Source organism: Parus major, chromosome Z (assembly GCF_001522545.3).
Source record: "Parus major isolate Abel chromosome Z, Parus_major1.1, whole genome shotgun sequence".
Lineage (NCBI taxonomy): Eukaryota > Metazoa > Chordata > Aves > Passeriformes > Paridae > Parus > Parus major.
In genome coordinates this window covers 73496551-73521631 of record NC_031799.1, presented here as the reverse complement: position 1 = coordinate 73521631, position 25081 = coordinate 73496551, and the positions used below count along the sequence as shown (strand labels likewise).

The following is a 25081-nucleotide window of genomic DNA, read 5'->3' as shown; positions in this document are numbered from 1 at the left end:
CATATTTGAACCCACAGCACACAGCACTGAACTGGTATGCAAGTTCCTTACACACACAAAAAAACCATACTAAGGAACACCTAAAATTCTTCAAACTCAACTTACATTGGTGTTTTGGAATTCCGTGATTTTTTTTTTAAATCATACTAATATAATAGGGCATGTCTTTGACTCTTCTGTTTTAATTCAGTGACCTGGTTTAAACATTTTCCATGTACAATCCTGGGCCATAAGGTCTTATTCACTCTCCAGCCTAAGCTGTGGCTGCCCCTGGATCCCTGGCAGTGCCCAAGGTCAGGCTGGACAGGGCTGGAGTAGCCTGGATAGCAGAAGGTGCCCCTGCCATGGCTTTGAGGCACCTCCCAACCCAACCATTCCAGAATTCTGTGATTCTAAGGAGTTGCAACATTAAACTCCAAAAATCTCCCTTTGAGGAGATTGGGTTTTTCCTCCCCATTCACTGCTTATGACATAATCATTTACAAAGCCTGAATATTTGACACTAACAGAACTATGAATATCTGGGAAAATAAATTCTTTTCCGCAAAAACTGAAAATGGTCTATACTCCCTTGGTTTAAATATAAACAGAGCTTTCATTACTTACAATCATGTGCAATGGTTTTGGTCTTGCTATTGATTTATTAGGGCAACTGGTATGCATGAAGGAAAGAAAGCAAAATGAACATTTTTTTAAATGATGTGAGGGAAGATTGAGGTATCTGTTCTCAGGGTACAGAGGGGCAGCAGCTGAGAGGCTGATGTGGAACAGATCCTACTTGGATGGGAAATTCTGGGAAAAGAGTACAAGCTCTGCAAGTCAAGACATCCTCGTGTCAAGACCAGAATTATTTTTTGCTCTGCCAAATATAATGAGGACTACATTGCACCGAACTGAACATACTCTTCCTAATGACTCTAGGCAGGACTGTTTCTGAAGAAATCCCTAATTGGTCTTCCCAAGACAAGGCAAAAATAATTACAATGTCAGATAAATACACTGAATATTTCAGCTACCAGAACATCCAGGACTACAAACAGGACACAGAAAAACAGGACAAATCAAGGAAAGAAAAATACTCACCACCACACGGGCAGCAGACAAACCATGTTAGCAGTCACTTCTCTGACTTTTAATGTGTAAATAACATTGGAAACAAACAAAAACCTGAATCAAGACACTAGAACCAAGTTTAAGGATTAGTCTGAAGAATGGTAACAAGTGAAGCCTGAGAATATTGAAAGAGCTTCTCTTCAACAAAAAGGAAAAGCACAAGACCGGAATGATGCTTTGAAAATCTATGTAGGAAGGGCAAAAATAGTGCTATAGCAGGTTACTAACCTTTTATTGGTAACTGGTGACAGTAGAGTGTGATCTCTGAAGCACAGAATCAACAACCAGCAGTGGAAAGTGGAAGGGAAGTGAATACCAAGCTAGAGGGAGGATTTTTACACCTTACAGAGGTGCTCTGGGTGCTACAGCAACCCCAAATTTTTGAGGGCCAAAGAACACAACTGCATAATCTCCATGAATATATTGATCAAGCACAGAGACAGTAATTTCAGCTCTACAGAAAGACTGGAATGAAAAAATGCATATATGGTGACTGGGAAATACCTGCAGATCTCAAAGCATTCCTGGCTATGGTAAGAACAAGGAAAAGGAGATACCAAGTTTAAAAGGCTGAGGGCCAGGCAGTCAAAGAAGAGAAGAGGAATCTTAATTATCCCATTTCCCTCAAAAGCAAAGGTGCAAGAGAAAGGCTAGGATACTGATTTGGATAAAATAAATTTCTGAATACGTGAATAGGAAAAGTTATGAAGATAGGAGCTGTGTTTGGAGCTGACCAAAGAGTGAATATATCCAGAGGAAAAGGGGAAGAGACATGACAGAGGTTAAAAGGTGAGGAAAAGGCACTGTAGGAAACAGTGTAGGAACATCTGGCAAGTCAGAAGGTGAACACACAGCCAAGCCATCAATGGCACTGAAGGAAGGACAGGATGAATGAAGTCAAGAATAAATCAGATTTTCATGTGAATAAACAGGTGAAATCTGAGTTGGAGAAGGTCCCTCATGGCTGTGAAGGAGAGGTACCCCAAACACACACAGTGAGGGGTGAAAGCTGATGGCAGACAGTGACATGGATCAAGGAAAAGAAAACCAGAATATTTTGTGTGTGTTTATATGTTCTTATAGAAAAGAAGGATTAAAAACCTTTAGTTATAAATCAGGAGGGAATAGCAATTAATAAGAGAAAGGTGAAGAACTATGCAAAGAATGCAAGAGAAGGAAGCTGAACAACTGGAACAAGTAGCAGGAGAGCTACAACCCCTTCCTGAAGCTGTGACAGAACAAAAGTGAGCAGGGAGAGGGGAGAAGGCAGACCAGGCAGACCAAAGGGGGAGAAAGGTCAGACTGTGTTACTGTTGCTCTGATTTTATTATTTGTAAGACATCAGTGAAATTACAGAGAGAGAAGGATGGGAGGGCGATGGCCAAGAGTTCAGCAGGGATCCAGAGCAGGGGAGAGCCAAGGGAGCTGGTGGGGGATGTGGAGATGTGAAGCTGCCCGGTGCAGGGATGGCAGAGCTGGAGAGAGAGAGAGGGGAGCTGGATGTGTGTCCAGAGGAAGTGGGGCTGGCCGCAGGATTTCCGCAGGGATCCGGCGCTGCCGCAGCCCGTGGGAGGAAGCGGATGCTGGGAGCCTGCCAGGGACAGCAGTTGGTAGGGGGGAAAAAAGAGAGAGGACAGCACAGTTTACCCAAGAGCTCTGTTCAAATATGTGCTTAGAGGAGGACAAACCCAGGAGTCAGAGCAAACAGGGTGAGGACCTGCAGTGTTTGCTCCTGCAGAGCTGGGCTGGCTGGGGATTTCACTCCTTGCTGTCAGACAGCACAGGGGGGGAAAGCAAATGATGGATGTGCAAGCAGAAAACCACGATGTTAATTACCTTAAAATATCAATTATCTCCAGAAAATCTCCCCTTTGATCTGGGGAATCCCAGTTTCTCAGTGGTATAAACACGCAGAGCTGGAGGCTCATGAGCTGTTCCTGCACATCTGAGCCACCTTGATCTAGAAGCAGTTTTGATCCCACACTCACTACCACAAGTTCTCAACAGGAACAGTGAATTTTCCATCTTCAGTTTCACATTCCAGCAGGTCAACATTCAAGCAGTTCCTGTTCCCATCCACCACACAGTTGCAGGCTTAAATAACCTCTTCCTCCTCCTGCTTCAGTCTCTGTGAGAAGCAGCAATATAAATTCTGGAACATGGGATTGCTTTCAGCACCAGTGCTGCTGAAAGATATGGGTGGGCCTGACATTATTTCACCAACCCAAAAGTGAAATTAGGGACATTTCTGCTGTGAGACATATGGATTATACTGCCTGCATTCATCAGATATATTTATCTATGTATGTTTACATACACTGCTGACATAATTTCAGTTTCACTGCAGTGCAATCCAGCAATCAATGCAACCTTTATTGGGGGGGGGGGGAAGTGAAGAAAACATTCTCTAAGACTACCTCCAAAAATTATTTTTTCAATAATGATATGGAAAATTCAACTTTAGGTGCAACAATACTGTTTTTTTTTATAAGGGGCCCTATACATTGTTACCCTGTGGAAAATACTATCTTGTGTCTTGATCAATTATTCTGGGAGTTTAAACTGCAGGTTTTTTAAGTACTCCAAATCTTAAACAACCTTGCAGCAGGCCCTCCAAATGTCCAATACAGTGGCACAGAAGTACTAGACTTACAAATCAGGACCTGACAATTTAGGTCCTTGTTTTTCCCTCAGTCCTCCTGAAAATCCCAGGAAATTTTTTTGCTACAGTACACAAAATCAGATTTTGCTGGAGAGCAATGAATTTACAGATTTTTATGTATTAGACTCCATGCTGGGAGCAGTGTTTGACGACCATGTAAAGACAGTGCAACTTAATATGAAAAAAGGGGTTTTATACTAATCAGCAAATGAAAGCTTGGTTCCAGCACACAGTAGAAGTACCACAGCACATGAATTACTCAACACAGTTCAGCATTTCACTTTGCATCTGCAAAAATAAAAGTACTACAGTGACACAGTGTGTGCTGACTGCATATCTTCAGAAATAAAAGAGAAAGAAAATCCCACTGGAAAAACTGAAACACAGAAAAGAATACAGCTACTTTAGGGCAGCAGATTAAACTTTCTGGATATAATAATGAACTCTTAATTTTGGGGGTGCTGTTTAACTAAAAAATACCAAAAAGACCACGGATACAAGCAATATTGGTTGGTTTTGATCAATACCTAGCACAGCTATTAAAATGAAAGCCTTTTCCACAGTCTGACACTGGATATGGGGCCCATTTCTAAATTTCTTCTATTCCATAACAAGTTTTGACTTCAGCAGCTGCTTCAGTACAAAAACCCTTCAACAATATTAAGCTGCAAACTGCTGAGCAACTGGAACAAAGAATATTGACAGCACTGCTTGGGTCCCCAAAGAGAACATTTAGAAACCAAGTAACTGGAAATGAGACTTGAACCAATTCTATGGTTCATCAAACATCTGCAATAATATTTGATTCTAGTGCAGTTACAGGGAGTGAATCGGAATGTCTGTCAGGCTGGGATTAAAAATTAAAGCAGAGGCCTTGGCTTGTCAGGAATTCATGTTGTTAAGGGAAAAAAAAAAAAAAAAAAAAAAGGAGAAACACATATTTTAAAAGCAAAATCACTGATCAGTGGAGGATCACCACCAGAATGTGACAGTGGGTTGAGAAAAGGAGGAGAAAATGTGTGTATTTTGTCAAGGCTGATAGCCAGTTTGAAGTCTGACATTTCAGCATGCTTGAAAGCAATACTTGAGACTTTTTTTACTATTTTGATAAAGATACAAGTGGTTTGTTACATCACTAAACTGCATGATGGGATATCTGCCTGCACACAGCAAAGCTGACATAAAATAAAAAGCATCAACTAACTTACCTTAAAACAGCTTCAGAGAAGTCAGGACTGAGCTCTCAAATAAAGGGTCATAAAGCACAGGTCTGGAATGGGGAGTTATGCACGGAAAACACAGCCAAAAAAAGAAACTGTGCCTTGGCTTATTTACCACAGGCAAACACAGAGAAGGGTTTTTAGAGTAGTCACCTCATCTGTGTGAATATTATCTAAGTTTAGATAAATAAAACCAATAAATTTTAAAATAATAATAATAATTAAAAATAGTAATTTAAATAATGTTTTTCCAGATCTGCAGAGGAAGTCATGGTGTTTCAGTACTTCATGGGAATGGGTGGAAGGTGCAACCAAAAACAACTCCCATAATTTGTTCCCGTTAGTTAAATCAGAATTACAGCTCAATTCTGGCAATTTGTGCAAAACCAATTAACCAGTATGGAAATGTCTTTTTATGCAGCAGCCAAATGCCTGTCAGAGTATGTGAGCCACGGCACTACCAGAAACAATAGGTTCAAAACCTCTTTCATACTAAGGACATACCCCCAAATGCAAGAAGCACTACAATTTCAGATAAAATGATTGGGAAAACTTGAGGAGGCTCTAGAACACACCTTCTGTGCATGAAAAGAAATTGTAAGAAACTCCTGTATTTTTAATTCTTTATAGATAAATATGTTTAGAGATTTCCAAGTTTAATTTACTACAGGTTGGTCCATGGAAAATAGGACAAATCAGCAATGGCACTTTAAAAACATTGTCCTGTCACTGTTTTTTCTTTTGCACTGAACTTTATTCTGTTTTATGACCAGCTCTATTAATTATAGTAATTCACAAAGAGTATTTCTGCACTACTCCTACTTTCATGTAATGTAATTCCTGAATCAGCACCAGTAAGGGTTTGTTAACCCTTTTTATTTCCAGGAAAATCACCCTTTAGGATTGACAACTCCAACAGTATTTGTGTTTTAGGGCATCTGAAGTTTCCCTGAAGACAACTAGAGGAACAAAATGTCACCACCATGACTTCAAAAAAAAAAAAAAAAATTAAATAAAGATTAGAAACCCCAGAGTGAAATAAAGCACCAAGCAATGGCACTAGAGGAAAAATGTTCAAGGAAATGTGTTGTCCATGAGACAAAAATGGACACATTCTACTTCTGCAGCTCCAACACCTCACAATTTGCCTACTCAGCGTAAGTGCAACACAGAAATTACTACCAAAAAATGACAATTCTAACTTTCAGAATTCTTCTCTTGTTTAGGCAGTGGTTGTGCAGAAGTGCTTACACCACCACAAACAATAATTCACTTTCTGCTACCAGGCAGTATCTTAACAACTGCTGCATTTTCCAGGCCCTGTTTAATATAGCTGGAACACATTTTCTAAGGTGGCTTCTAGTCACTAATAAATCTAGTATGCAACTGCACATCCATTTCTTGCAATATTTCCTTTGACATCAACCTGAAATTCTGAAAACGGCGAGCAATCTAATTTGAATTACTGTGTTTTACTGTATCTTTTCTAAACCAAGAAGTTCCTGACAAAACCAGGATATACCACCTGTTTTATGTCTTACAGAGTTTGATTAACCCAGTATCAGGCCAGCATTTAAAAAGAAAAAAAAAAAAAAAAAAAAAGGCTCTTTGTTAAGAAAAGAGATTATTACTACAGATAAATACTCTAACTCAGCCTCTTGAATAGGCAACTTGATTTATGGCAGCTGGAGCACCTCTGGAGTTCATCTCATGTCAGGAACAGCTGCTGCAGGCTCCACATTTTTATGTCAAAAAAATAAAAGAGGAAAAGAAAAAAATGAACCGCCAACAGGGTACTTACATTAACATGTACCAGTATTTAAAACTTAGGCAGGCATAGCTGAGATTTAATTCATGATGTCAGAATCATCAGAACACAAATTACTACCTGTTTCAGCTTCTGCTCTCTTTAAATGAATTTTTAAGGCACAGAACAAACCCAGAGGTTTTACCACCTTTCAAACCTTATACTTGATGTTGATAATGTTAACTGGGCCGTTTCCAGTTGACACTATTAACAAATCATCGCTGTTTTGCATTTGGGTAGTGTGAAAATGGAGAAGAAAGCAGAAAATAAACATACCAAGGAGATATTTTTTTTCTCTTGTATTTTTCTTAAGTCATAGGCTGCTTAAAAGTGAATAATGCACTGTTTGTTGAGGGCTTTCTAATCCAGAAACATGGACTAACCAAAAAACTGGTAGCAAAGACTGAGGGGGGATTTAAGAGACTCTTCCGAAAGGATATGAAGGTTCTGCACAACAAAATTTGTGTGTCTACATGGGATTTAGGAGCAACACAGCTGAACACAGGTATTTAATAAAAAAACACCTCCATAAACCCCCAGCTCTGTCCCCAGGTAGCTTGAGAGGTGTCTGAGTGCCACAGCAGCACCACAGAGACATTCCATGGGCGGGTATCCTGCACAGACAACTCTGCTGAGTTGTCAGACAACTCTGGCTGCAACTGATGAAGTTTAGGAAAATGCAAAGCAACCAAAAATAAGCTTTTAAAAATAATCTTAAACTACAGATTACTCTTTGTAAATCTATTACCCATATTGCACAAAAATGGAAAGTTACACAGTTTGGTGTGTTTAAGTGGCAACAGAAAATAGATTTATAATGATAAATGGTCAAGAACTACCCCTGTGGGGTAGTTAAAAACTTTGTAAAGTCCTCCTCTGCCATCACCCTCTTGGATACCTTAGCCTTCAATACCATTTTCTTGCACCAATTTGGAATTCAGGAAACTGAACAGAAACAATGTCAGCTTTACTGACAAAATTTCTTTCTTTTGGTACCTAATTATTTTCCACCATTCACTCAGGTCATGTTTTTTAAATAATCAGGCTAAAAAATTCTTTTTCTTTTTTTTTTTTTAAAAGGCTGTCAAGTAGCTGCATTTTTTCCTGTTAAGAGGAAATTAAACACATGTTCTCCATACAGCCATGGGGGGACAGCAGCTGGATCAAGAAAAAGAAAGCAGTTGATAGTGGGAGTCACAAAACACCCCGTGTACACAGAGTGACACAAAAATATGAAAATACAGGAATAATAATAAAAATACTATAAACTAGATGGTAAGATGCTAAAGATGCTAAAGCAAAATGCTTTAGGGATATCTAAGGGTTGTCCAGCAGCCACCCTTTAACAACTTTGTCCTTGTAAAAAGAAAAATTTAGATTTTCTTCACAATAGAGAAAACTGGAAAAGGGTGTTTTTGTCTCAATACATAGAAAAAGTGGAGATGAGATAAATTAATAGTTTTGGTAAAGAGAAGTAACTCTAAAACTGAACAGTAAACAGGAATGACCCAGTGCATTGGTACTGTTTTCTGTGACCCTGCTACTGCAAACATGTGTGACTCTAATCAGAGTATTCACACATAAAATGCTACTCGACCATGAAATTGTTTGCCAGGCGAAGGCCAGAGTCCCTGATCCTGCTGTCAGACCTGTCCAGGCAGATCCCAGCATCTGTGCAGAGCTGGGATCAAGCCAACAGGGTCGTGCTCCACAGGGACTCACTGCCTGCTTTTACAAATCTCACTGAAATCCAACTCGTGTAAAACTGATTTATTAAGTAAAATGTCGCACTCAACTGTATGCATATGCAGTCTTTTTCTGCCACTCTTTTAAAACAGAAAAGGTATTAAAATTCACCTCAGGGGTTAACGTATTCCCTTAATTATCTACTACTTAAGATCTCAGTACATTTCAGACTAAAATTTAGGTTTGCAATATGGAAATTGGATCTGAAAGCAGAACTGGAAAATGTTTTCCAGATCCTCTATGTCTCAGAATGTAATATTTATTATCCACCTTATAGAGAACTTTGTTTTCTGCTTCCTGTGTCAGAGAAAACCAGAGATAGGTCATGCACCTCTTCTGGTGTGAATTATTCACAGAACTACTTTCTTGGGTAAATGAGCCTCTGATGGGTTACAGACTGCTGCATCTGAATTTTGTTACAGGTATCCTCCCTAAATGGCATAAATCCAGCCTGTGGATGTTGCTGTGACAGCACTTTGGAGATGTACACTGAAGTTACAGAGGAGTCACAATAAAACAGACTACAAGGACAAAGTGCAGTGCAGACTTTCACCTTAAGTCAAGTTTAGTATTCTTTATTCTCCTTCATTATGACACCACCTCCATTTTTCTCTAGGGGGGAGAAAATGGGAGATGAAATGTTGTATTTTATCTATCTGTATAAACTGCAGGTTTAGTGTTTTCAGTGGTTATCATATTTAGAATGCAGAGATCTCAAAATAAGAAACAAGATTTCCAAGCTTTCCTCTAAATGCATCCCAATCTGCAGCGCTCCACGTTTCTTCCCAAGCACCACATCCTGTGCAGGCCCAAGGATCCATGTAAACACGAGTGTCTGTAACACCCAGGCCTTAATTCTGCAGAAAATTCAAAAAGACCCATTATCTGCTCCCTGTGACTCATGTTATGTAATGTGCATCTCATATTTAGTGTGGTGTTTGGATGTGACAGTTCTAGTCAGCCATGGATATCCGTGTTCCCTCCAGAGGCCTCCCTGCCTTTCCTCCTCATTACTTCTCTTTTCACCACCTCTCATAAGGCATTTGTTGTTCAGCTGTTCTTATTAAGAGCTGCACGTCTCCTGCAATTTGTGATCTTCAGGATTCATCTTTCATCATATTAGAGAGCAGATGGAAGTTGTAAGTCCTTGGATTTTCCAGAAATGTGCTAAGCAAGTCTGAAATGAGTCACTTAGATGTATTAACGGAGCAGTCGAGCTGATAACAAAATCTGTGTTTGGCATATTGTGCAGACATAAGACTCTCACTTTCACTTTTGCTTTTTACAAGGCTAAAGAAGACTGCATTTAGGTGAAGTGCCTCCAGCCTAGGCAAACAGAAAAAGAAAACTGCTTCCCATCAGTGCAGCTGCGCTTAACCTGGTGCAGACAAAGGCACAGCCACGCACCAGAGACAGCGCTGCTGCTGCCTTTTTCCCAGCCTGGAAATGAAACTGGAGGTAATTTCAGTAGGGAGGCAATAAAAGAGTAGATCTTTATTTGGAGGCTTTGGGGGCAGTTATGGAAGGATGACCACAAAAGCCCACCCACACAGGAGTGAGTACATTTTTACAGGCTTTAGGAAATGGGTATCATCGATAAAAAACCATCAGTTAGGAGGACAAGTGGTGATGCCATCCCCTCCCAGACCAAGTCCCTTCTCTGGAGCCTTCCTCTCGGTCCTGGCTGGGCTTTGTCCATGAAATGCATCTCCAAGAGCTGCTCTCAACCTTGGTAGCCAGCAAGGACTAAGATGGGACAGGGGCTTTGTACCTTCTGGGGCTTGGAGCTGTGGAATTTGTTTTGTCTTTCTCCTAGGGAAAGGGAGTGGAAAATGACTGGGAAAGCCAGCCACTAAAACAACAGGACTGCAAATGTATGTGTGAAGAATGCAGAGAACAGAGAAAAGAAAAAAAAAAGCAAAACCCAAACTGCATCACTGCAGAGGCACAAAACCTCATCCTCAGCCCTAGGAGATCTGACCAGCTAAAGTGGGACTGCTCAGAGCAAATCCCTGAACCAGAAACATCAGGAGGGACCCTGGTATGGAAGATGAAGCATCAGGAGGAAGAGCACAAGAGGGAGGAAGAGTGTGCAGGGGCAGTGGGCCCTGGCGAGGCTTCACCCGGTACTTGCTCCCTATTGATCAAATGTTTGTGCTATTGATGTAACGCATTATGTACAACCAGTGTTAAATATTAATGCCAGAAAATCTCTGACTCTAAATTCAGAATTAGTCCATTTAGCATTCCCAGTGTTACTAAACTACAACCTGACCTCCTTTAGTGATGTTCTGGAGCTCTGTAAGAACATACTCTGTGCACTCTACCATGAGTAAGGGTGATCTGTATGTCAACAGTGACAAATGAAATGTTTTTAAATACAACTGCTAAAATAAAAGTTTGGAAACAGGGTGTTTCTCAATGTTACTTAAGCTTACAATAGGCTGTATCTTCTAACTCTTAAAGGTGAAATAAATTCAAAATAAAAGAATGACAACTTCTGCAACTTTTGAGGCAATGTCTAACATCCAGAAGGTTTACACTTGTGTATATTGAATTATTAGATTATTAAACACACTCCATTAGAAACATATATGTGTGCTTTCATTTGTAAAAGAAAAAATATCCTCTCTCCTCTGAAACCCTGATTTTAAGCTCACTCCAAATGATAAAGTTTAAAATTTAAATGTAATACAGCTTTCACTATAGTAGCATAAATAATCTATTAAGAGCAAATGAAAAAATTAAAGTTTGAATGAGCAGAGTTCATTCAATTGCAAGGCATTTAACACAGGATACATTTAACAACATTACTCTGAGAAATGGCTGAAGTTGACAGCTGCTCATCAGGACAACCACACAGGAAAAGAAACTGCAGTACCCTGGGACTTCCACTGAACTGGTCAGCAATTTCCTGTGGAACCTTCTTCCAGGCAATGACACATGCCACAGCTTTAGAGCAGAAGGACTTCGGATTTATTTTAATTACAAAGAAAGCTGTTGACTTCAGAACACAGAGAGATCAATCCATGGAGACACCTATCATGAACTAAAGTGTCCAGTAAGTTAATAGCCTGTCTGTCAACAGTAAAAAACAAACTTACAAACAGATTTTACCTTTTTGAAAAAAACTAATCTACTCTAGAAAGCAACAAAGTAGCCTGAGCATTCCAGCCACTTCCCTTCATCTTTCAGCCTCTAGCTCATCCTGTGAATTCCACGTTATCTCTTCGACCACTCACTTCTCCCTTAACTTCCTGAGCTTTCACATCCCCCTCCTCTCCTCCAAGCAAAAGAAAACCAAATTTTTTCCCATTTCATAAATTTGGCATGGCTCTGCATACAGTAATCTTTTTGGTGTACCACTGAAAATACATACTATTTTTCACACAGAATGTTCCCAAAGCCTGCCCTCATTAAAATGGTTGTTATCTCCCATTGTTTTCAATGAAAGTGAAGTTAAAATGGTTGTTAGAAGAGAGGAAAAAGAAAGAAATGTGTCCACTGCCTCCCTCTGGGAAGCATGAAAGAGGAGCTAAATTACCTTTGGGGAAATGGTGGCTCCTTATCCTGTCTGAGGCTTCCACTGAGCTCAAGCTAATTAACCATTTTACTTCTAAATTCCAAGGAAATTAAATATTCACTTGAAGAAGAGCAATTGGAATTTTGGGGAGGAAATCTCTCTGGAACAAGTGGCTGAGTTCTCACATTAAAAGAGAAACAATGCACAAAATTACCTGCAAAATTACCTCCATAAAGAGAAAAATTATGTTGTCTGTAAGAAGTAACACATTTCTGTACCAGAGCTTACAATTAACATTTGTGACACAGAGCAGTTCAAATCCAAGCATTATATTTTCAACTCATTTATGGGAAGGAATGATGAAGGAGTTTGGTATGAGCAGAACGAGCATATCTTCCCTCATGAAAATGTGAGAACGAGAATTCAACTGGGGGATTTCTTAGCAGAAAACAGGAAATTAGTCCTGATTTTCCTGCAAAAGGAGTCTCTGCAATCCAAGGGAAGTACAAATTGTCCAACTCAGAAAAATTTCTGGTGAGCCAACAAAAGGTTTCATACTCTTGAAGATCCAGTGCAATATTTTGATATTCACTTACACTTGACATGAGTCAATGTTGTTTGCAGACTTTGGGAGCTGGAGCATGCTTTTAACTAATCCTTTCCACAACAATTGCATTAATGAACAGCTACTGAGCAATAAAATTAAGGAGCTGGGAGACTGAAGCAGCCCAGCTCACCTGTGTAAATTCTGTGTAAGACCACTGGGCAGTGACCCACCCTGTGCTCCCCAAACCTCCCAGTGAGCACTGGCCTCCATGCAGATAAAACAGTGCTCCTACACCAAGGACAAGAATCCTAAACATTTATCCATTTTTTTCACATTCACAGCATTTTTGGCTGCACACATGAGAAAGCCAAGGATGCACCACCTTGTGAGATCACACCAAACAGTGTTCTGCAAAAAAATATGGCTTGTTAATTGTTTATTGTTGTGCAGCCTTCAACCATATCATCTACTTAATGTGTTCAGGTATGGAATTTCAAAGCAAATGCAAATTCTTGGTTTTCTTCTGGCTTCCATATACAAGAACATATTTTCCTGCACATATATCTGAACAGTGTGAGGCATGATCTTCACAGAATAAAAAGAACAGAAAGGAAAGGCATTTCATTCAAAATTAGATATGAATGCTACTTACACAAAAGGAAATAAAACAATTTTAGCAATGAACGTATGAAAGGAAATGCTTTTCACTTCTCTATTAACTACAAAAAGAATGCTATGACCACTTAATAAATCTCCTCTTTGAGGAAATAACCTGTTCTCTACCTGGACACATGAAATACCTACATAGCAGACAAATCCATTGTCTGAGGAACGTACTCTGAAGGTGAAATCACTGACTTAGTGATGACAAGTAAACATGCAGAGGTCCTTCCAGAACTTTGTGGAACTCAGGTAAGGAAATAACAGGTAAGTCAGATCTGCAGCATTGCCTCTGGTACAAAAGGCTGGGAGCAAAGCAGGACAACTTGTCATCTTTTGCCCTTCGATGGGAGAATGAGGTTGATGGGGAGCTTTTTTCCTCAATTTCTGTTTTTAACAGAAGGAGTTTAACATCCATTCTCCACAGAAACTGTCAGCTGGAAACCAGACCTAGAATTCCATTTTCAGCAATAAACCTAGAAGCAAATGCTGCCCTAGCTAGGCTGCCTGCAGAAGAGTAGCAAGAGATGGGTCAGGCAGTCAAGAAGGAACAACTTCCTCCATCCCTGATGCACAAAAGGCAGAGAAGGAGGACAGAATTTTATGAAACCAGAAGCAAAACAGTCCTTATGGGAGAACAGTCTCACAGGCTTTTCATGTAGCCTAAAACAGATATAAAAGTATTCATAACTCCTCAAATATTGAATATTGATAATGATTAGCTAAAGGCACTTGGGGCATTTAGGGTGTGCAAGTGCCTCTTAGTTCAACTGAAGGGAGATGGGTCCAGAGAAGAAAACAGTAATTTCTCTCCCCATAAAACAGAGAAATAAATGCAGAGACCCAGCTTTTCTGAAGAGAGGTGCACAGAGATTGATCAGCCACCTCAAATGTCCAAACACTCTGCTCAGTAACTTCTGGGAAAATTTTATTTCTATAGTTATGATCGTTAAAAGGAATGACCTGGCCAAAACTGAGGACAGCATTGTCCTTGGTACACTCTACAGCCCTCTGTCACAGAGCTCAGCACTGAACTGTGCCAACAGAGCAGAGGGATGTGGGCCCAGCTCATGAGGCCTTTCAGTCTCTGGGGCAAGGCGTATCTCTGGTTTGTTACCCTATGCATTACCTGGAATTCTTCTGGGAAACACAAACATAAGCCAGACACCTTTGCCCATACCAGAAGATCTTGCGAAGAGCTAGAGAGAAGAACTAATCAAACCTTAACTGGAAAATAATCAAGATTTTAATACAGATGCATGTGAGAAAAGTCAACCCCCCTTCTTTGCACCAGCACCATGTGGAAAAACTTCCAGCGCCAGGAGTGTGAGACAACAGGAGCACAGGAATTTCTGGACAATAAAAATATCTTAACTGCTATGTACAAAAATCACCTTGTAAAGAAGGATTTTCAGGTACTGCCCCTTCAAACCCAGAGATGGGGATGAATGGCTAGCCCTGAGGAAGAGGAGGATGGTCACTTGTGGCCATCAGAAGAAGGGGTGCTGCTAAAATCCAGGTCTTGTTTCCTCTTTTGAACCTAGTTTTCAGATATGAAAAAAAGTGGAAAAGAGATACATGTAGGAACTTGCTTCTCTCAGCAGAAGATCTCAAAACGTGGAAAAACAAGCTCTTAACTAGAGAGGTGAAGAGATCTCCTCAGGACACCGTGAAGAATCACAAACCATTCCACACTGAAGACTGAATTTTGCCTCAGACCATCCACGCACATGATTTCCCAAATTACTTCAAAGCCTGTAGAAGTTTTCCTCCAGGAAAAAGTAAAGTAACAGGTACCTGGGAAAGAATCATGGGGATTTTTCTGCTTCAAATGAAGCTACTCCTACTGAAATGCCTGCAGTATTATTAACAGGCTGGGTGAGCAAGCAACAGTCTTCTTTACTGAGTCACCTGAAACAATTTCCAATTCTGCATCATATATCTCAAAACTTCCAGGCCAGGACCTATCTCCCTGATCCAGCACATGCACATTCATGACATGCATCTTTTCAAGACTAACAAAATGATAAAAATGTACCTAATCAGAACCCTTGTTCACTCAGAAGAAAACATATCCAGTAGCAAATCTTGACAGAAAATAAACATACAATCCATTTTAAATATGGGGAAGCTGGAAATATTTAAACTCAGAATGAGCATGGAAAATCTTCTTTATAAAGCCAGAATAGGGCTTTGCTTTTTCTATTTATTTTTTAGTAAGATGAGCACTGTAGCTGCTGCAAGCAACAACACACTGTCTGAGGAGGGAGAGAAATCAAACAGCATTAATCCTACAGCTGCAGTTCAAATAATGTAAAACTTGTAAGTAAACTTGAAGAAACTCAGTCTTTCTGCGTATTCATTTTATGAGTCAACCTGTGTGTTCCTACCTGACTCACAGCTATGTAGAGTGAGGCAGCAATATTTCCAAATCATTAAATCATCTGCAAGTGCTTTCCTCCTCCATCAAGCATTCCTAAGCCCTTCTCTCTCCACAAGAGCAAAGACAAGATTATTTCCTCTCCAAACACAGCCCACTCAGCTCCAGCTGCCATGTCTGCAGCAGCCAGACCACGCGCCCCTTCAGCAGGAACGGTTTCTCTTAGGTCAAGTGGAACACATGCCTAATAAAAAATTCTGAATTGCTCGTATGAATTAATAAACAAGCCTTCTGTGCCGTTTTGTACGTACAACTACAGTTTTCAGATATGACAGCTCAGCTACAAATGCTCTACTACTTGACCTGCAATGTGGCAGCAGAGTTTGGATTTACCAGCCCCCTCAGCCTCAGCAGGAGCCAGAACCCAGCAGCAGCTTCTGATGGTCCCCACTGATGGTGGGATTTTAACCCCTCCACAGTCAATGGCAAGACACTGTGCAGATCAGGATTTCACTTCACACATGTGCATCTCCCTCTGCTGTGAGATCTGCTTGGCTATATCCTAATACCATTTTCTTGTTCCTTGACATGAGCTTACAATGCTACCCTAAAACACCACACACAGAAACCACAATGAAGACTGTCCTAATCAAAACCTAAGTGATAACAAGAAGCATCAGAAGTCTTGTGAAGGATTAAATGAATTTGTCCCAACTGTGACAAAAACAATGCAAAGCTTTTCCTGCCACCTTAAAATATTGAGAGAACAGATTTTACAAACACCAGCTGAATTAATTTTTAAAATAAATCAAATTGTTTCATCCTGTCTTGATGGGCAAATAGAATCATATCATGATTTTATCTTTTCTTCATCAAACACGACTTTACACAGTAAATTAAATATTCAATCACAAATTTGTAGGACACACAGAACTCACATTTTCTCACTTTTCTTGAATTATGACAATATATATCAAAAATGAAGACAGAATTGAGCAATACGGCCATGTAATATTTCAAGGCCTATAGAAATCAGAAATGCTAATGGAACATGCTATGGATGTTTCTAACTATTTCGATTCACCTACCAAGATTCTTAGTATACCTCTAAATTTGGACTCAATAGTGAACTTACTGAAGAGTTAAACTCTCCTGAGCTTAAAGGTTTGTGGACTCTTTCTTGACTCCAAATACTTTTTCACTGAAAATTCTCTCTTGCTGATCGTTTTGTTTCACAATTTTGTTTCACAGCAATATTTACATTTTTTGGATTTTTGGCTTTTGTTTCATACACTTTATTTTGAGAACACAATGTCCCCCCACTGAAGTCAACTGCTGTGCTTTGGATCCCTCCAGATTTAAATCTCTAATGTCATTCCTCACAGTCTTACACCATTCCTGTAATACAACTGCTCCTTCAGTGGGGAATTAAATCTTCCTCTAATAACAAGGAACCAAAATACTAAGTGGCTAATACTAATAGCTAAGTGTTCTATTTTTCCAACAACTTTATATTTAAAACAGATTAGGACAAAATGACCACAGCTATTGTACTTGCAAGAGATATTTAGTTTTTAATTTGAGGAATGTGCCTTACTAAGTTGGCTGACCTTAACAACTCTGTGGGTACAAAATGTCCTTAAAATTTGTTCCTCTCTCTGGTAATTATTGTTTTCATTAATTATGTTCAGTGGTCAGTGTAGCCTGGACATGACTGTGCAACAATGTCCAAGCCCCGTAACTAGTCTCCCTCACAATTTAACCACCACTACAGGGTGTTAAAGAGACATTGGTGAAAGATGCTGGACATCTCTGACTGTGCTGATGGTGCATTCACAGTCTCAGGTCTTGTTAACTGCAAGATCACCATTAGCTCACACATTGTAGGATGTCAAGTCTTTACCAGATTTTGACAACAGAAAATGGGAAATGATCGTTTTGCTAAATGTTGTTCCAATTTGTGTTTGTAAGACACTGGGCTAGGGCAGTCTAATTTCTGTTATATCCACAGAAATATTTTTTGGCAGTAACTAGACACTGTTTGTGAGACAGACCTGGAAAAGACCCAAGGAAAGAGGTTTCACAGTTGTATTGTGAGAACTACTCTCACTCAAGACCCTCCCTGTTGTGTTTTGAACTAAGTCTCAAAGGCAGCAAAACTGTCATGAAACTTCTGCCCTTTATTCCTCCTGTTATCTTGGACCAGCTGGTTTTTCATTTAACTTATTTATTGATACCGGATTGTTCATTAGGATGAAAAGCCTTCAGGTTACCCCAGGATACAAAAATATATGAACCACCCCAGTTTCAGCCAGGTGGTCCTGACAGAAGCCAGAGATCAATTCCATCTACAGAACAGTCTTTTTTTAGCACTGACAGAGCACAGGTATTTGGGCAGGTCACATCCATGCTTCCATCTGTGCTGTGCCCTCATGACCAGCCTCACATGTCCATGTCATGGGGGACAGAAGGACACTCTTCATTCTGCATTAACAAGTGGGACAGCACCTTGATCTCTGGGACAGCTTCCAGGAGCCACCTATATTGTGCTGGCAATTGAAGAATTAGGAGCTCCTAATTCTAAGGTGTCCCCAGAAAACTGAGAGTTACGTATGACCAACACCTATGTTTTTGAGCCACTGCAGTGCAGAAATACTTCTCAATCACATTTATACATGCAACTAATGATTTTAAAGACAGAGAAAACTTACATAGTCATGAAAGGCTTTTGCTTCACTCGAGTGTTCACATGTTTCTCGTCTTTCTGGAGCTGCACAGTAGAGATCCCAGAACACACTGCCAGGGAAGAGGTTACAGATGGTGAGAGTGTCACTGTGATGCTTCTGTGCATTTTATGGCATACACACACCCCACATGGATGTTCCTATACAGAAACCTCACTTCCTCTCCAATGGATGGGAACACTCACCTCTAAGGAAAAATTAAGATTTGTAAATCATCTGTGAGGAACCCAGTCCTACCATCTGATCTCTGAGGCAAGTAGTGCTGTACTCCCCTAACACCACTGCATTACGGACCAAGGTCTAATATAAAATAATATAATATATATTATAGTATATAGTAATACAGTATATAATATATATGTTATGTAAGTTTTCTATAGATATATATACACACACAAACAGTAGTATATATAGTAATGCAACTTCTATTTAATCTTAACCCTCTGAGAACTGCTCAAATGACTTCCATAAAGCATGGGAGAGAATAAATTCATTATAATATGGAAAGAAAAACAACAACAACAAAAAAAAAACAAACAAACAAACAAACAAACAAAAAAAAAAAAAAAAACCAGAAAAAAAACCCCAAAAAACCCAAAAAAAACCACAACAAAAAAACCCACAAACACCTGGGAATTCTTCCATGGTCAAGATTCATGGAATCACAGAATGATTTGGATTGGAAGGACTTCAGAGCCCACCCAGTCTCCACCACCTTCCACTATCCCAGGTTACTCTGTCCAACCTGGTCTTGAACACTTGCAGGGATGGGACAGCCACAGCTTCTGTGGACAAATGTCCAGTCCTGTGCTTAAACCAAAGCTCCCTGAGGATCTGGTGCCTGGTCAAGCACAGAAAATGGATGGGCATGTTCTTAGGTCATAAAGAGTGAAAGGAAGGTTATTATGCCATATAATCCCATTGGTCTTCCCCCACAAACTCCTTCAACTAGAATTATATACCAATCTGCTCTACCACAAAGTTCCTGGAATGAAACTATGTGTATGGCAAAATGACTTCAAAATATATTTGATAATAAAATTTGTTGGAGCTTCATAACGGTTTTTTACTGGTTTAGACTTAATCCTCTATAACTTAATCCAGCACTATAATAGGAATTTATGGACAATTTGACCACTCGACTGCAGACAATTAAAATTAAGGATAATGCAGACCTTAGGGATAAAAGGGACATGTTCTTGTCAGGCTTCCATCACACAGCAAAAGCTGTGGAAGAATGGTCAAAGAAGGATACCCCACTTCCCATGCAGGTGTGCAAATCACTTGGGCTCAAATGGGACCATTTCAAAACCTGTGAACTCTTGTACTCCTCACAGCTGGGCACATTCTCTGCACTTCTGCATTGCTTCAAACACAGGCTTGCTGGAAATATTAAAATAATGAATAAATACCATGGCTACACAGCAGTGCCTATGAGCACTCTTCTCCCCTGGGGAATTCTACACGTGCAGCTATGGACTGCAGACTGAGCAAGTATTTATGATATGCAGAATGATCCCTCAGCTCCAAAATATGATGGAAAGTGGTGAAGAAGGAAAGCCAGGCCACCTTCTTTCTTATTGATGCACTATTTCTTTTTTTCCAGTATCAGTAACTTTTTCTGTTATTTCCTTTCCTGTATCTAATTTTCTTGTATCTAATTTTCTGTTATTTCATTCCTGAACAAAAGAATACTTCTTAATCCTGATCCTCTTGTTCTTTTTACAGCGTTCACCTGAACTTCTTGCCTCCAGCAGCTGGAACTGGCAATCAATATATTCTAAAAAAAATCAGAGAAGAAAACTGGTACTTACCACCACCAGGAATGCAAGAATCCTGGGGGCTCCCCCAGTGTGATGTTTTTTTCCCATCTTATCTAAAACAAAGTGATAAAAACAGATGTGTACATTCTTGTGATCATTGTGACTAAAAAGCATAAGAAAATAAAGACAGAAAAAGGATGAGGAAGAAAAGATTTCACAGTTATGACACACTTTATGGTCATCAATTTGGACGCCCTATGTATTTACCTTTCTACATTTACTGATAGCTGATACTTCCTCTTATGCTAGGGAAGCATATTTTAGAAGTTTATTTTTTGGGTTTTTTCCTGAATATTCTCAATTCTGAATATATTGTGTATTACTTTAAGGTCAAAAACGCATGATTTAAAAAGAGATGATCAAGCACCCTTAAAACCTGCGATCTTTTCCCATTTGCACAGGAGTGATGCTGTGGATTCAGCAGGTGGCACTCTTCCCCCCGCAGCCGGGGCCAGCAGTGTTTTGTAATCCTCAAGGAGCGCTTGAGTCACAGGTAATGTGGCAAAAGCAAGGCAGCCCCACTGCCATAACCCAGCTCCCACCACTCAGGGAAAAAGTACAGCTGCTCTGCCTTGCTTTCCTGTGCTGGCGAGCTCTCCTCAACACCTGAACTGCCTCAGACTTCCTTCTCACCAAGGAAGCTGGGTTTGTCTGGCGCTGTTCTCAAAGGAAATGCGGTTTAAGAACTCTCAGCTCCTGAATTCAAACTTCCGCTGTTGATCAGGGAACCCATCAGACAACAGCAATCACAGCAATAGCATCTGTCTCTCCACAAAAATTCCCAAATGTTGTACCTTAACTATAATCACACAAACACCTTTTCAAAGCCAGTCAGTAGCTTGTCCTTAACACCAAAATTAAATAGTTTGGGCTATAATAAAGCCCACACAACACTGTCTCATGTTAGAACTTCATGGATATAAGGCATTGTGTGCAATGCAAATTCCTCCAGTTACATGGACACACAGCATCATTTTCCTGTCCAATTCTGTTAAAAAAGGAGTTGTTAAAAGCACAAACTATATTCTCCTTGGGACAGAAGAAATGGCAGACAAGAAGAGGGTTATTTTAATTAAAAGACTAAACAGCCCTAATATGAAAGGAATTTAAAGAGACAGATCTATATACATATATGTAAAATTATATAAAAGCTTAATATTAAAGGTAGATATAGTAGATTTAGGGGCCTTCCTAAAGCTGGCATTTTTCAAAGAGACTTAGGATTGTCAACTCACACTTGATTTCCACTTCCAGTTCTTAGGAAATTTAAACACATACAAGTTTTGTCAATAGCAGAATATGTAGCTCATACACCTAAAAATGTTGTACGAACTTATATGAAAATCCATATAGAAAATCTCAAACATGAAGAAAACTAAAGCAATTTTGATATATGAACTCAACTATTAAAAAATAATTTTGCCATTTTAAATTGTTTATAAAAGATAACTTTGAGCCACTATCACTTGAGCTGGTAAAGCTAGCAGAATGAAAACCAGCATCCCTCATACGGTAGTTAATTCACAAATAACGTATTTTACAAAGTTCCTGCTTAAGTGCTGGCAGAAAAAAGTGATGAACATTTGAAAGCCAAAGCCACTACAAAGGTATTACACACTCTTCAAATACACTTTTCTGAGGCACAGCTGCTCTTCATGTGCCCTGGGAATGTCTTGGAAAGGCTTGTATTAATAATCAGGAACACACAGTACCTCTGAGAAGGTTCAAAATTACATAATGAAGAGACGCATTGTACAACCAGAATGAAAAAGTGGCTCCTGAAGCAGAAATATCATTTGCTTAGGAGTAAAAATTATGTCTGTGAAGAACACCCACATTATGTCTAAGCAGTGATTGTTTTCTTCAAAGCAGGGCCTGGTAAGGAAATTACCCAATTCAGGTATTTTCTGGGTCCTGGGACATATGTCCCCTTGAGAAACTTATTGGGAGAAAGAGACTGGAGGGAATGTGGAAGTGTGGGTCTCTTCTCAAGGATTTTTGTTTTTTTAAAATATATGTACTTATGTCTAACATAGCAGATGTAGTCTGTCTGATCAATGAGACCTATCAAGTACAATTATTTATAGGAAAAAAAAATCTTCATTGTCATGTGTACCGGTTAAGCTTATAGCCAGGGAATGATTAACTGGGAAATGCCCACCAGCCTGGTCCAGCCAGGCTAATGGAATTATCCAAGGCTGGAATCTGACTTCCAGGATGGAAAAGACATGGGGTAAGGATCAGCTCTTCAAAGGAAGCATACAAAACCCAAACTAGACACAAAGCATGACAAAAACACAGGGATGCTCAATACAACCATCCCTAATTTAAAGAGTATCAGTGGATTCATGGATATCCAACTTCTATTTTCTTTTAATTTGGTTCCATTCCTCTGAGACACAGTCCCTGGAAGATCTGTGAGAGAGGGCTCTTAACCTTTAGACACCACTGGCTGCCCTACAGCTCAGACAATCTCTGTGTGCTCTTCTTTTAAGCCCCAACACTCAGCTTTAGAGTTATTCTGAACTGTTTAACTTTAAAATGAAACCCACCCAAACAGCAAGAGCTTCCAGCCCAGCAGTCACAGAACCATTCACAAGAACTGTCAGCAGTTTACCCTCCTGCACTGCTAATTAGTGAGGGAAATAAACTCACAGCTCGTACCTCACACCCACCCTATGCACTGCTAATTGTCCCTGACCTGTGCTGACCATCTTTTAATGAGTACAAGCCTTAATTTTGAAGATTTGATATATCCTTATGTTTCATTGTTCAGACCTGAGAGCTCCCCTGTAACTCAAGACTGAATTAGTATTAAAAGCTGAGTTTCAAGACAGGATGTATTTAATGTTTTCAGGAAATCCAGATGTCATACCAGCTATGTTTCTGCCAACTGCTCATTTTGCAAATACATCATAAAAACAAAGTGAGCAAAATTTACCTTGTGCAATGCATTATTTACAAATGACAGCTGTTTTGGAAAAGCCAAGATGATACTCTACATTATTTTATCTCTTACTTTTCCAATGCTTTACCACAGAGATAAAACAATTGTCAAAAACATCCTTTACTATATATATAAACTGATCCTGCTACAATTCTACCCTTTTTCCTTATCTCTGCTTTGTCAGTTCTGTGTAAACATCACAAACAACCCACTGGATTTTCATTTTCACCTCTTCCATCTCCAAAATGTCATCACAGGATAATAATTTTATTAGCTTTTGGAGAAGGAGAAAAAAAAGCAGAAAATTTTCCTTGGACAATATTTTGCCTATTTTTTCCCAACTTTTGCTCACTATTCCTATTACTACTACTACTACAACTACTACTACTACGCTATTGTTATTATTATTAGTTATTATAATTGTGGTTATTTTTATTTTATATGTTCTTGTCAAAGATTAGAAACAACAATAAACCCAGAGAACTTCAATGTGTACAGCATACATCTGTATCCTAGGGCAAAATTAAAATGCCGAGGAGACGTAGTTTACCTCAATCTTCGAAAGATGCACACCAAGTCTCTGAAAAGACTCTTAAAAAAAAACCCCAAACTACTATGTACAGGTAGAAATTCCATTAGCAGTTGAAAGTGTTTAAAAAAGCAGGTCCTAAGTGGTGGTGGCCATCATCGATTCAGCAGATGAAAAGAAGTGAAGTGGTTAAAAGCATGGTGAGAGCACAGAGAGATCAGCAGTGCTTCAGAGAAGGAGAACTGATAGGGTATGACAGTGGGATGTACAATACATTTAGAAGGGCTCATCATTCACAATTGGAGATATCAATAGTAAGTTAAAAGGTCATCAAAACCAAGTACCATTGAAGTGTTCTCCAACATGCCCACTTACTAGAGAAAATAGAATAATCTTCCCTATTGTAGAATGGGGATAACAAACCACAGCAAAAATAGTTACACAAAATCACGTAAAAAAGGACATGGCAGACTGGGTTCCAGAGGATGAGAAACAGTGGATTGAGGCAAACTGATACCCAAGGTTCTCACTGCTTTTATTCTAGACCAAATCATATTTATTTCACTTGCAGGCCCCCAGAAGTCATGGAAAAAAAACTCACCTCTGATAAAAACGTCTGGGCTGATTTCTGTGCTCCTACATGGAGCAGATATTCATATACGTACAGTGCTAATCTGAAAAATAAACAGAAAGGACAATATTTAGTATTGTGTATTTATTTGCTCCTCTTCTTCAGAAATAAAGGATGAGCACAAGTTTGAGGTACACCCCACTGCCTTCCACAAACCACAATGTACTGAATGTGCCAAATCTATTACCTCTACTTTCAGCTAGACATGTAGGTCAATCTGACCAAAGGTGTTTAAATAGTCATTAATTAAAACATTATTAAGCCCCCAAATTACTTAATGTCAACATTTTTAATATTTGGACAAGTGCCCAGTTAGCTAACAAGTGACCCAGAGCCGCTCTGAGCGAGCGTGCTTACTGTAAATACAATATATTCATGCAGCATCACTGATTACTTTTCCAGGTCAACTTTTTTTCACATGTGGAATGTGCCAAGCTGTTAGCACACTTGAAAAACAGCCCTGTGGTTTTTCCAAAGAACACGGAAACCTCAGGCTGCCATCAGGAGAAGCAATGGCAGCCTCAATGCACAGCACGGCCAAACAACCACAGCTCTGCAGCCAAGGGAAAACAGATCCTGAGATTCACACACACCTGGGCTCTGGTGGCACCAGATCTACAAACAACTGCCACAGCTCCAGATGACTCACTCCCCAGAGCCTCCTGTCTGTCTGTCTGTCTATCTGCAAGTTTCTAGGCTTTCCAGAAGGTAAAGGTAGAGAAGGAGAAGGAGAAGGAGAAGGAGAAGGA

At 39.6% G+C, this 25081-nt stretch overlaps 1 protein-coding gene across 5 annotated transcripts in view; it reads right to left on the bottom strand.

The window, feature by feature from the left end:
* SSBP2 (single stranded DNA binding protein 2) overlaps window positions 1-25081 on the bottom strand; it is a 137165-nt gene that overhangs the window by 80351 nt on the left and 31733 nt on the right. For all 5 annotated transcript variants that reach the window (XM_015652850.3, XM_033520412.1, XM_015652852.3 and 2 more), the window contains exons 2-4: window positions 24303-24375; window positions 20217-20278; window positions 18370-18454 (exon numbers count right to left, since the gene is read on the bottom strand). In XM_015652850.3, the coding sequence (XP_015508336.1) occupies window positions 18370-18454; window positions 20217-20278; window positions 24303-24375 (220 nt within the window). The remainder of the gene's footprint in view (window positions 1-18369; window positions 18455-20216; window positions 20279-24302; window positions 24376-25081) is intronic.